General features: G+C 38.5%; 1 protein-coding gene across 1 annotated transcript in view; it reads left to right on the top strand.

The window, feature by feature from the left end:
- SYN2 (synapsin II) overlaps window positions 1-13,591 on the top strand; it is a 400,357-nt gene that overhangs the window by 384,792 nt on the left and 1,974 nt on the right. The window contains exons 11-12 of the mRNA XM_074958155.1: window positions 6,928-6,988; window positions 10,800-11,043. Of these exons, the coding sequence (XP_074814256.1) occupies window positions 6,928-6,988; window positions 10,800-11,043 (305 nt within the window). The remainder of the gene's footprint in view (window positions 1-6,927; window positions 6,989-10,799; window positions 11,044-13,591) is intronic.

Here is a 13,591-nt window from a genome sequence, read left to right as displayed (position 1 = left end):
AATTAAACTCAGGTTTGGTTGTGTGTGTCTGTGTATTATTAGAGAGGAAGAATGGGTGAGGTAATATATTTTAATGGACCAACTTCTGCTGGTAAAAGAAACAAGATTTCAAACTTACACAGAGCTCTTCTTCAGCTCTGTGTATTATTCTCAGCTTCTGTATTACCTTAACACACAAGAGGGAGCTCTTTCCCATTGCACAGCCTGCATTCCTTCACTAGCTATGGGGAATAATTCTTTGACTTGGAGAGACTTGCTTACAGGCCTATTGTGCAACTATACTTTTAATGCCCCCTTTTCATAAATTGTACTACAAATATGTCCGTCTGAAGCCAGAGTCACAATAAACTATAAAAAAGCATTACTTTCCTTCAGGACTCCTCGCTAAAAATGGAGAGGAACCATCCAGCTCTAGTGGGATGACAGATCTTCATAATTAATTAATTCTCCCTAAACATTTAATATGCTTCTCAGCTGAGGCATGATCCTGCTTTTTATAGTTTATTTGTATTGTTTTTAGGGGAGCTATGTTTAACAGAAGCAAGTCCACATGAGCATGTTTGTCTTTAACACTGTTCTAAAATCTAATCAGGTTTGGATTTTTGGAAATAAAACCCTTTCCAACTTGTGCTCCTCGGTAACAGCCCCGCAGAAAACTAACAGCAATTTTTTTTTAATTACATTAGAAGCAGGAAGTATACCAAACAATCAGTCCGGCCACTCGATGATCAAGGTACCTAAAGAGCACTCAGGAAAGGCAAGCCAGTTCTGGTCACCACATCTCAAAAAAGATACATTAGAACTGGAAAAAGTAAGGAAAAAGGGCAACAAAAACTATCTGGTTATGGAGCAGCTTCCCCGTGAGGAGAGATTAAAAAGACGTGGCCTGTTCAGCTTAGAAAACAAATGATACGATAGAAGTCTATAAAATCATGAATGGTTCAGGGAAAGTAAAAAGGGAAGAGTTATTTACCCCTTCTCATGACTAATAATGCATGAACCAGGGATCACCTAATGAAATGAATAGGTAGAATGTTTAAAAATGAACAAAAGGAAGTACTTCGTCACACAATGCCCAGTCAACCTGTGGAACTTGTTCCCAGGGGATGTCATGAAGGCCAAAAATGTAACTCGGTTCAAAAAAGAATTAGCTAAGTTGATTGAGGACAGGACCATCAATGGCTATTAGCCAAGAGGATCAGGCATGCAGTCCCTAAACCTGAAAGCCAGAAGCTAGGAGTGGACAACAGGAAATGGATGACTGAACAAATTGCCCTGTTATGTTCATTCCCTCTGAAACATCTGGCACTGGTGGAAGACAGGATAGTGGGCTAGATGGACTATTGGTCTGAAGCACTATGACCATTCTTATGTTCAAAGTGTTTACATTTCATAAGAACCAAATGATTTCATTCATTTCTCATACGAATTTTTTTCGCACACGTTGGCTAGAAAACACCGAGGAATTGTAGACAGGTAACTGGAAGAGATTGTTTAGTAACAACAATAGCTGATCTACATTTTTCCAACTCTTGAATTTATCTTGACGATTTCAACCTGGAGAAACAGCTCCACCGGGAAGGGGGAGGAATTAATGAAAATGCAACATGTATAAAATCATTGTGTATCAGTCTCACTGGTATCAGATAACCATGTTTTCTTACAATAAGAATCTGATTCTGTAGCAAGGCCTGTGCCAACATGTCACCCTGCTTATCTGTTTCCTAGAACTAGTTCTCTTCTGTGGAGACCTCTATAATCAAACCACAGCACAAGGGTGCAACCCTGCCTGGCTGTTCTAGAGAGTCTCTTCCATCCACATTTCCCCTGCAGAGCAGCAGGCAGGATTGCACACTGACATGCAAAACTGCTAGATTGTAGGAGCCAGCTACCTTCCCCAAGGGCATGCAGTCAATAGGCTGTGGAACATACTCAGCTACCCACTCCCCCTGTTTATATAATGCTTTGAGCAGCTTCAGGAGGCAAGATGAAAGTGGCTTCTTTGAGTAGTAAGGTGTGCCCCACCACATGTCTCTGCAACGTAACTGTAAAGTGCAGTATGCAGTCACACTGCCTGCTTAATCTGCAGTGAATATACAGTATGGTACCAATGAGTGGCAACCAGTAGCAGCCCTGCCACATTCATTATATAGTAAAGTAAAGCAATCAGTGAGCAACCATTAGCCATGACTCATTTACAGAGCAATAGGTACAGTAACCAGTAGACCTGCCACATTCACCATACTTAATTATAGTGAAGTCAGGTGCTAAGGAGTGACTCCCCTTAGGTATCTCTGCAGGAGAAGGGATACATTGATTCTGCTCTCCTACAAAGTTCCTAAACTCATTTAGCATCTAGATGCTCTTGCACTGAATAAGGCAGGCCTCTTTATATTTAATTTACTCTTAAACTACCAAGGTGTGGTGCAGCCCTATTTCTTTTTGAATGTAGAGACACCTATTAAAAGTTTCAGTCATTGCGTCAAATAAACCCACTATACATGTTCCAGTGCTGGTTTTCAAATCCTTCTAACTCAGCCAAATCAAAACCAATTTTCACTGGGATACAGCATAATAGCTCTATTGCCCAAGGGCTATTTCCCTGCCAAATTACAGCCTTCTGCACCCACCCACTTTGGCAATAGCCAGACAATCCCAACGTCACAAATACATATAAGTATGATATTTTATATATAGATCAAGCATTAGTACAATCTGATTCTAATCCATGGAGTCACAGGGGACAGTGCTTTGGAGGATAGCCAGTCCTATCTTCAACCTCTGCCCCCTAAAATTCTAGGGAACACATTTCAAGCAAAAAGCATCTATACATTTCTGTGGAGTGGGAGAAAGTGGTACAGAAGCAGCATTCCACCCATTCCAGACCAATGGGATTATCTGACCACTAAAGGGATACTCTGGCCAAAATTGCTAGCTCATGCTTTTTTAATATATATCATTATGCAACTAATGCACCTTTCATTACATACACAACTGGAATGTCACTAGCTTAGAGAGGGCTTTCTTGGGTAAAGCTTGGTGGTTTTTATAAATATATAAAACAAATCAATCTTATTTGAAAATGGGAGATTCCACAAATAGGCCATTCAAGACTTGATGTTTTTAGTAACATTACAATCCCCCTGTCTTTTGGGTATTCAGTTTCAAATTTAAGTGCAGAAAAAGTAATCAGACATGATATGAGAGTTTTATTCCATGGGAATTGGCATGTGCCCCCAAAGGGCATTCATTACCATCTTAATTACTTCACCTCTGAGGTATTCAGAGCCATATCAAGCACTGTATACACACACACACACACACACACTAATTAGATATTAGACCAGCCATTTTCTCTCTTTGGCCCTAGGCATCCAAGCGATGGGCTGTTTTGGGACATTTTACATAAGTTATCTGGAATTCCATAGCCCTGGTTCCAGACCGGTCTGGACTACTATTGGATGGGTTTGAGACCCAAAAGTTTGATGTACAAAATCTTGTTTGTGCTAAGAGAAATAAACTGGCAACAGATTTAGCCTGGTGGCAAGTATATGAATATTAGGAGGGAAGAATAGCTCTTCAAGACAGATGTCGTCCCTGTGGGTTTCTGCTCACAGGAATTAGATTTTCCACAAGGAGTTAGAATGCTTGCAGTTGCATTAGCAGCACAATGCCTTAGAAAGGTGGGAAGTAACAGGCTGTAGTTGATTTGCCAGCAACCGCAGCTTTAAGAGAAGCCTAGATTTTATTAGAAGATTTGGCTCAAGAAAGCAACCAAGTATGGAGTTAGAAGACTGTGGATTCCCAGCCTGTTTTAAATGTCAAAGGTAGGCTCCTGAAAGGGAACAGCTTACTGCAGTTCACTGAAAACCCCAAGAGTCAAATTTCTCAAGTTAGGAATATAGGGTGAATTAGGCCTTTTGGGGTCAGCCTGGGTGGGTTGGCAAACATAATTTAGCCATGTGATTGGCCTGGAGAGTGGGTGAAGTTCCCAAGCACCAGGTGATATTTGGTGAAGAAAGGATGTGTGGGTGGAAGAACCAGGACAGCTGCAGTCAGTGAATAGAGTGAAGCAATTATAACATCAGTAGGAAAGTATGCAGGGGCTCTGAAACTTCAGAACTGCCAAGGTAGGGCATGCATCAGAGAAACTTGAGTGAGGGGGAAATGCTAGCAAGTTTTCTGGAAAGCTTCATTTAAGATAAAGGCATTTCCTCATAGATGGGGCGATATATAGGGAGGTGGACTGCAGAAATACTGGTGGTGTTGTGACAAGGCAGTTGGATATGATCTGTGATTAAACCAAAGACCCTGACAACATGTAAACAAATTGCAGCCCTACTTTAGCCTCCAGGTATGGAGGTGACTAAGGACCTACAGATATTCTGTTTAGAATTCATAGCTAGTTTTACATATTAAATCACCAGCTCCCGTTTTCTTTTCCTGTAAGTAAAAGACTCGATTGTTGTTATACACACAACCCCTTACTTTAGGTTAAAAAATAAATAAATCCATCTCCCTCACGGCTTTCTTCTGCAAGTGTGTGAGCAGACAGCGCTCCTCTTCTCCCTCCCTTAAGCTCCCCCTCCCTCATACCCTCTCGCGCTCTCTCTCCCTAAAAGAAGGATAATACCTGCAGGCATGTCTAACATAGAGCAATTTGTTTGGGTTTCAGTTCTCTAACAGGAATTACATGATTGGTTTCATTCACTCCTCCAGAAACAACTATTGGAGGCCTGTGCCCACCCACCACAGAACTCCACAGATAGAGGGGATGTAAACCCCAGAGATCCCTGCCTCAAGGGCATAGAATGGGGAATAGTCTTCTCCGTTGCAGCATTCTATCCTGCTTCCACAGGAACTGCACCATCCATTTGGGGTTTTGCATATGGGGAGGAGGCAGATAACATTCCCCTACCAATGCCACAGAAAACATGCATCGTCTCCACACAGTGTGGAGCACTACATGTCCTGATAGCACACAGAGGAAGGTGTGAGCTGCATCAGCATTGCACTGGAACAATATGGAGGAAACTCTCCAGGTGAACCTTCCAGAGTCTCCAGTTCCCTGTGCAGGTTTCCCAGCTATCACAGGAAAGACTGACATTGCTCCAGTGAGATACAATGCAAATATCAATACACTTTCCATATCATCACAGTTGTGTAGGGCAGATTGGACTTTCATGTGTAGTTCTGGAGGTGAGAACTCTGACCCACTCGCGATCCAGGAGTTTTAAAGAGATCTTCCTAAGTGTGGGGATCCCTGTTTCTCCTTGTGAAATTCTCCTCTCCTTCCCAATCCTTGTATTAATGTTTATAGAAAACTGTATTATTGGATCAGCTCCTCTTGTGACAAGCAGATTTTGGCCCATTCATACTATACTTTGATTTTTAACCCCCCCTTCTTCTCATCTTGAAGTTTGTAATACTGAACAATTAGAGTGTCAGATCTGTCATGTCCCCTTTTATTTATGCAGCTAAAGCCGACATAAAGCAACATTGCACAGCTGCTTAGGATAGAATACTGTTGCCTTGCAACACACAAAAATTACAATTTCTAGTTTTCCCATGGAATTCCAATCATTAGTGGTAACACGTATTTTCAGTTTTAAGATCAAACACAAATCTTTCTGAAGAAAAGTAAGTTTTGCAAGGATTGTATGTTCATTCATTTTACATTCACCCTTTAATAGATTCTAGGTTTTTTTCCTCTCTAGGCAGAAGGCAATAATTTCTTGTTCATTCTTAAAAAAGTAAAAATAAAGCACAAGTATTTTGTCCAGAGATTTAACATATTATATTTTGAAAAATATTAGTGATGGGCCCAAGACAAAGCTTGGATCCAGAGCCTATGTTCCCAGAGGGTGTTCTGTTCCAAAATTTTTGTTTAGGCCCATCTCTTCCTCTGGACAAGAATATGTTGAAAGCAATACTGCCAAATACATATCCTATTTTGAAAAGTTAACTATTACATGCTAGATGGGATAGAGTGAAGTAATTTTTTTCCATTATGTTTTTGCTTCCCTCTTTCATTTCACTTAATGAAACAGCTAAAACTATAGTCAGTGTCACTTTGATACGCCAGCACCAGCAAAATTCCACTGTGTTTGTTTCTAAACTGCAGGGGAATGTCTTTGAGTTGTAACTGAAAAAGACTAAGTTCTTTCCTAACTTACATTCAGGTAACTATTGAAGTCCCCTTAGTATCTCATTGAACACACAGGTGTAACAGAGGGCAAAATTTGGCCCACTGGGCATAACCCTGCATGCATTAATTTCTGTGGGAGCAGGAGTGAGGCCACTTTATGCAGAAATTATATCAAAGCATTTATTCATGAGCTCAAAAATACAGGGAAAGGAATGAGGAAGGAAGAAGAGTTTTAAAATCTAAATTGAAAAAGTGATAACAGTCAGTGTGATAGAGACAAGGTTGTTCAAGATCGCAGGAATTGAAGGAAAAAGGCCTCACATGAGCTATGGTGAGGTTTTGGGAAGGCAATCTTTGGAAGATAAGACACTCTCCTGCTCATAAAGAACAGGAGTGCTTGTGGCACCTTAGAGACTAACAGATTTATTTGAGCATAAGCTTTTGTGTGCTACAGTACTCCTGTTCTTTTTGCGGATACAGACTAACACGGCTGCTGCTCTGTCTCCTGCTCATGTTATACAGTGGTAACCTCATGCTGAAAAGGGAGAGGTTTTTGGGGTTTTTTTTTTAATTATCCCAAAGCTGAGTTCTTGTATGCCAGGATTCATGCGTCATGACTGGCAATAACTAAACTAGACTTGATTTTACCTGGAGAAAACTGAAGAGCACATTTTAAACCCCAAACTAAATGGAGAGCTTTCAGTGGAAACGTCGGTAAACTCAGTGCAACTGTGCTGCTCTATTTTTATGTGTCTTCTTTTTTTGTATTTATCTTCTAGAGTGGATCACTTAAGGAACCAGAGCCAAACAAAATCCCACCTCAGCGACCACCACCTCAAGGTTGTTTACAGTATATTCTCGACTGTAATGGCGTTGCAGTAGGACCAAAACAAGTCCAGGCTACTTAAATAATTGACAATAAAAGCAGGGGTTAAAGCCAAAAACCAACCTTAAAAGCAAACATACCAGTTTATGTGCAGTTTTTGCATTGTTTCAGTGCTGACCTGGACTGTGTTTTTTCTATGCAGTGTCAACTATACTGTGTGGTTGTTTACTTGTTCATGTCTGTGCTTGTAATGCTTACCTATGTTTCTCTGTATAACTTGTGATTTCAGGGCTGTTGTCAACAGTGTACAAAGAATTGTGCCTCTACAGAGTCCAGTACGACTGTATATTATGGATGGTTAGACAGTATTTTTTAAGTATTATATATTGTGGGGTAAACAACAACCCAGGTTCAGATTTAAATACTTTTGCTTAACTCTGTGAGTGTGTGCGTGTGATATTCGTAATTTTTTTTTGCATGACTGACATCGATAGGTGATTCAGATAGACATTCTAAAAGATATAATTTAATGTATTTGTTGATTGAGGCTTTTTTTTAAATAATTTTATAAAGTCTGTTAATATTTGAATTTTATTTATAGGTAAGATGTAGAACTCTAGTGTTTCAGTGATTCCATAAAACAAGAGACTTCTTCCCAGGAACATTTAAATATCCTGTATTTTACATACTGGTGTTCATATTTTTAATCAATTCTGCATTAAATTATTAGCTACAAAGCTATGTAAATGGGCCACCTATGTGCAATATCTCATTGAAAATGTGAGTATTTAATGTATCTCAATTCAGTTAAGTAGTTTCTTTTGTTGTGGTTCTGAATTAGTCATCTGTGGTTTCTACAAAAACCTAAGACAAATGTTACCCCAAAATTCTTTACCTAGCTAAAACGGTTAAGTTAATCTCATGGTATTTGGTGGGAAGTGTCTGCAGGATTATTGAGCCCCCTAAAATGTCTTGTTTGCTAAATATCGGGACTTCAGCTGGTATCATTCTGCATAGTTCCACTGACTTCAGTAGAGCTGGATTGATTTACACCAGCTAAGGCTCTGTCCCATTAACTGTAACATGAAACAAATAGATAAGTAATTTACTTCATGTCAGTGCCACTATTTTCACTCAAATATCAGGATATACATTTAAAAATTCTATCCCAGAATTAACCACTAAACACGGCCTTATCTTTATTCATAACTCAAAATGCAAAAAGACCTGAGAGTTTGACTTTTGCCAGACTTTCTATAGCCATAATTGCTTATGACTTTCACATAACTAATTTACTCTTCAATATAACAAGCAATATCCAGGCAGGCCATCGAACTGTTATGAGATATCTAGCCTAACACAACCTGCACTATTCTAGCATACTGTAAAACTTAGTTGTAAGCAAGGCACAGCACTGTATTTTGTCATTTAGACAAAGGCAAATAGTGGTCACTAGCTTAATACAAACAATATTGTTTTCCTTTAAAAATATATTATGTTCTACTTTTAATTTTCCCTACAAACACTGAAAAAAAAACCAACGACAACAAAAAAAACTCAGCATTGTGAGCTTTATTAATTGTAAAAACAGGCTGGCAAGATGAGAATTTATATATGCATTATTAGCTATTTAAATGTTAACGGTGAATGCTATTCTTTACTGCCAATCAGTAAATTACATGAAATTTTGCTTTAGTGATCTGTGTTTTTCTGAGTCAATGATCTTTGTGATGACGACATTGGCTATTTTTGTTGCGTATGGAGAAAATACACTTAAGATCAGGTTCACAAATTCTTACCTTCAGATATCATAGATGAGAATAAATCATACTGCCCTGGGGTGAAGAAATGAATCTGTTAACCGAGTGATTTTTATTTAAAGCGGTGGGTGTTGTTTGCATGTAGTAGTGTGAGTAATCACAAGTGCTTTTCATGTGACATTTGTGAGTTGTATGTGCAGAGTGCAAAGAAAAGAATTGCATTTCAGGTAGGACTTCAGCTTGTTGATTGTAAAAGTTAGAGGGGCACATACCTATTACTTCATACCACAGAGAAGCAGCAAGTCAAAATGTCTCTGCATGCAAGCATGCTTAGGTGCAAGTTTGTGAGTAACAGGGAACAGATGTTTACAGTGTAGGATTAATGTTCAAATTTTATTTATTTCTTTATTTGGTAAAAGTTTCTTTCATGATTGTTCCCTTTTTGTACAACCCAGCTGCAAGAAAGTGAGCAAATGCTGGAAGTGTGACTGCAGTATATCTTTTATGTGAAATATCTTGTACAGCTTAATGTGCAATAAAAGAAAGTTACATCTGTCTTCAGTGTAAAGTTTCTGGCATTCAAGCCACTATGTGTAAGTGGGAGGTGGAGGGGAATATTTGTTTTCCAGTACTGAGTGAAGGGAGGCTAATAAGTAAATGAGTATCGTTAAGATGTTGCAAGACTGTTACCACTTTTGAGGTTTCCTAAAAAAAGTCATAAGAATTTACAAAATGAAGTCCCATTCCCTAGTATTAAGTAGATGCTCCTTAACTTTCTACAACACAAAATATTGAATAATCCTAGTTGTGGTAAACTTTTTGAAGCACTAGTATGTTCGGTTCTTCCACGCACACAATCTTATACAGTAAGTGGAAAACTAGCCATGACTATTTGTCTGTTTAAAAAGAAAGACAATGGCATATTGTGCTGATACCATTTCTTCCAGATATAGAAGTGTTTTCTTTTCTGAGGACTAATAAGAGGATGAGAGATCTTACACAGACATTAAATCTCTTTGTAAGAGGACTTAAATTCTGACATTTTCAAAACAGCTAGATCAATAGGCTTGCCTAATGTTCATGTCCATTTTGCAAAGATCCTGACTGAAAAATTATTTAATCAAATCTATCAAAAAGTTTTGTCTCTGGCTCTGCCTCCGCCTCTCTTTCATTCAGATGTGCTATATTAGCTATGCGACATGTGAGGGTAATGATTCTGCTGTAACTGCCAATTCATCAAAAGCCTCCCAGTGAAAACCACATGTAGACACCTGACACTACATACAATGCAGTGCCTGCTGACTGAGATCTGACTGAGTACTTTTTCAGTCAGGAAGCCTCAAAACCAACAGTCTGATGATACAGCATCTTTTCAAAAGCCTGCTGATCAGTTCTGTCATGGATTTCACAATTTAAGTTTCTGCCTCATATGCTATTCCCATACTTTTTATAATGCTGTTCTATTTGCCAGCTCATAGTCTAGTCAGTAAAAGCAAAAACTCAGACTCCTTGGTCACTAAGAATAAATTAGTGATGACTTTTTCAGGTCTCTCTGTATTCTTTTCTTAAATGTTTCACTACAAAATCTAATAAATTACCAGAAGTCTCCAGTCAGTGTCATTTTAAAGTTATTTTACTGCTGTAAAGGTAACTGTAAATGGAATAATATAAGCAACTATGGAGATAATTTTAAAGCTTTGGCTCTTCAACAGTACTGTAGTAACATCACATAAAAACAATAGATGAATCAGCTGCACTGGTGAATTATCAGAATATTCTGCTGTAGCTAAACCTCTCACTGAACCATGCCAAATTTATCCCTGGGATGTTTGGCTAATTGGATCTCATAGTAAATTTAAGGCTGGAGTGGAAAGGTGCTATAAGGAATGTATCAGTTGTGGTAAATAGTACTGACTATACTAAGTTGGTGGTCTATATTAGCAGAATATTGTCTCAACACAGAATTTGACAGATTCCAGGATTATTTTTTAAGTGTTGGATATAAAATATAATATACGTCCTTTGATACTGTAACATTATGAAGTTTTTCTTGTACTGAACTTAGGGGGCCCAGTACAACCCCAAGGAACGCAATCACAAAGCCAGGAGCCATTGCAACCACAGCGCATGTTCCCCCTGGGGCAGTCAGCAAAGCCCTCAACTTCCCAGCCACAGCGTCCACCTGGCCCTACAACTCAACAACCACGTGCGCGGGGTCAAGGTATTTCCAGCGCCAGGTTATCAATGGAAGTGGAGCCAGAGCCACAACCTGCTCCACAGCAGAAACCTCAGTCTCATCCACAGCTTAAGTAAGATATTTGTTTCTCTCCTTCCCCTGCCGTATAATTGTATTTTGTTTCCATAACAGTAGCTTGGGTGCCTGTCTAATACATAGCAGCAAAGCAGAACATGCTTTTGACTGTAAAAAGAGGTCAATTCAGAGAGTCATACCCACATCCTAAATGCTGTAAAAGCAGAATTTCATATGATACCTGCACATTTTCAGCTCAAACCAGGGTTGGTTTGACGAGGCATCATCCTCTCATTTTTTTTTCTCCTTTTTTATGTCACTGACTCATGATTTGCATGCACTGTGAGTAAAGCTGCACAGAAAAAAAGGAAGTCTTATCTGTTTAAACTTTTAACCTTGCAATCACTCAGACAAGAAAAGATTTCAGTTTCAAAAGGCCTATATGAAAAATAATCCAGATTAACATGCTACACAGATGCAATACTTACTTAGATGGGTTTCTTTGCAATACTGTTTCTTTCAAGGTTATACACTGCTGCTTGAACATACAGTACAGGTAACTCAAACAAACCATCTCCCTTGTATACTGCAGTTAAAATATAAGTACCAGTACAATAAACGGTGTGCACTAAACACAGAGAAGGATCCTTGGGTTCCACACCTCACGGTAGGAGGATACTCCAGACCAACAGTGAGCAGGAAGTGGCATAGTATGCAATTGCTGCCATCTCCAGCCAACCCCGCCCTGCCACTGATGGATCCTCTGTCCCACAGATCTTCCTTCTCACAGCTTGACCCAAGGGAAGGGGAGAAGAAAAGAGCAGTAGTAAAGAGTCTTGTTCTTCCAATGCTTGCAGAGTGCATGACACACACATACTGCTAGCAGGAATGGGAGGGATGTCCTAACATTCCAATGGATCTTCCGATATTATATATTCCAATAGTATAGTCTTAATTGGATAAACAAAGAGACTAGATTAATTTTTGTATTACGCAGTAAATCTGTATGAGAGACCAGTTCCCTTTTTCTAGCCCCTAATATGCTAAAACTTATGTGAACAAATCTCCCCTCCGCACCTATAATCAGACTTTGCTAAGAATCTCCCCCACAATGAGTGAGTTGGACTTGTTAAGCACATGAGACTCAGTGGGAGCAACAGTGACCCAAAAAATGGGACAAGTGTGGCTGTTTCTGGAAGAATCTTGTTTCTGTCCCATAGCATGTTGTATATCACTATTCTTGTTCTGTGATCTTATGTCCTGAGATAAATTAATCCATTCTTTAAGTGTACACAAGAGAATGTGAATGACAATTTTCCCCATCCCAGAAACTGTCTGAAACCTAACTAAGATTTTCCTGACATTCTTTTTAAATAGTTATTATATACGCATGATTTTCTAACCCTCCCCATTAATTTGTACCTCTGCTCCCAATTTACATCTAAATAGATTTATAGTTTTCTTTTCCGAGATACATCCCCTTTTCTCTCATCAAATATAACTTTTAAAAGGCAATTAGTTTTTAGTTGGCAACATTTCAAAACTAGAGCTAGAGTATGGCATTAACTCTGTCAGGGGTAAAATTAGTTTATGCAACTTTCCAAGAAGCAACTTTACTCCAAACAGATTTCAGTACATAAATAAAATGCCTTGCCTTTGGGATTAACTGTACTATAGATATTTGCATGTGCGTGCTTTGTAGTCACTCACAAAGTGTTGCCTAACATGTGCATGCAGGTTATTAATCTGTGAATAAATATTTAATTAGGCCATTTATTTTGTGTTACTAATCAAGTCAATTGCTGCTTCGCCTCCCGCACTCCACCTTTCATTAGTGCAAACACAAATGTTTATCCATCATTAATTCATCTATAATGTATTAAAAGACTGAAATACATGTAGCACTGCTTGTTGTAAAGGTAGATAAACTGCAAGCCCCAGAGTATGAGCCAATATGAACTCGAGAAGTGTGTTGCTGCTGTATCACAGCCAAATCTCAATCTCCTACTGAATTCTATTTGAGATCTGATAAGATAAACACTTGACAGAGTTCATTTCATTCCCAAAAAGTTAACTATCTTTACTAATTAAGCAATGGATACTTTTTTGAAAGGCTTACATATTTAGGGTATTTTAGATAGATAGACAATACGATGTTTTGCTTTAAATTTAAGCCACCCTTTTTAAAAGTTATTCCACTTGAAGTTCTATGAATTGGACACAGTTTTAAACTTCAAACTTTATCCTTCATGTATGCAAAAGTATATTTTATTCACTATTTCACAGAGACTTATGCTATAGTTAATGTTAACACTACTACAAAAAAACCAGCAGACACTAGAATCTCAGAGTTACTAAGACCTCAAGAATGGAGGTTGTTCATAACTCTAAACAGTTCGTAACTCTGAACAAAACGTTATGGTTGTTCTTTCTAACATTTACAACTGAACATTGATTTAATACCACTTTGAAACTTTACTATGCAGGGGAAAAATGCTTCTTTTAACCATCTTAATTTAAATAAAACAAACACAGAAACAGTTTCCTTACCTTGTCAAAAAAATTTTAAACTTTCCCTTTATCTTCTTAGTAGTTTATATTTAACA

This window comes from Natator depressus, chromosome 7 (genome assembly GCF_965152275.1).
Source record: "Natator depressus isolate rNatDep1 chromosome 7, rNatDep2.hap1, whole genome shotgun sequence".
Lineage (NCBI taxonomy): Eukaryota > Metazoa > Chordata > Testudines > Cheloniidae > Natator > Natator depressus.
The sequence above is the reverse complement of the archived record's forward strand: the minus strand, read 5'-3'. Positions and strand labels throughout refer to the sequence as shown.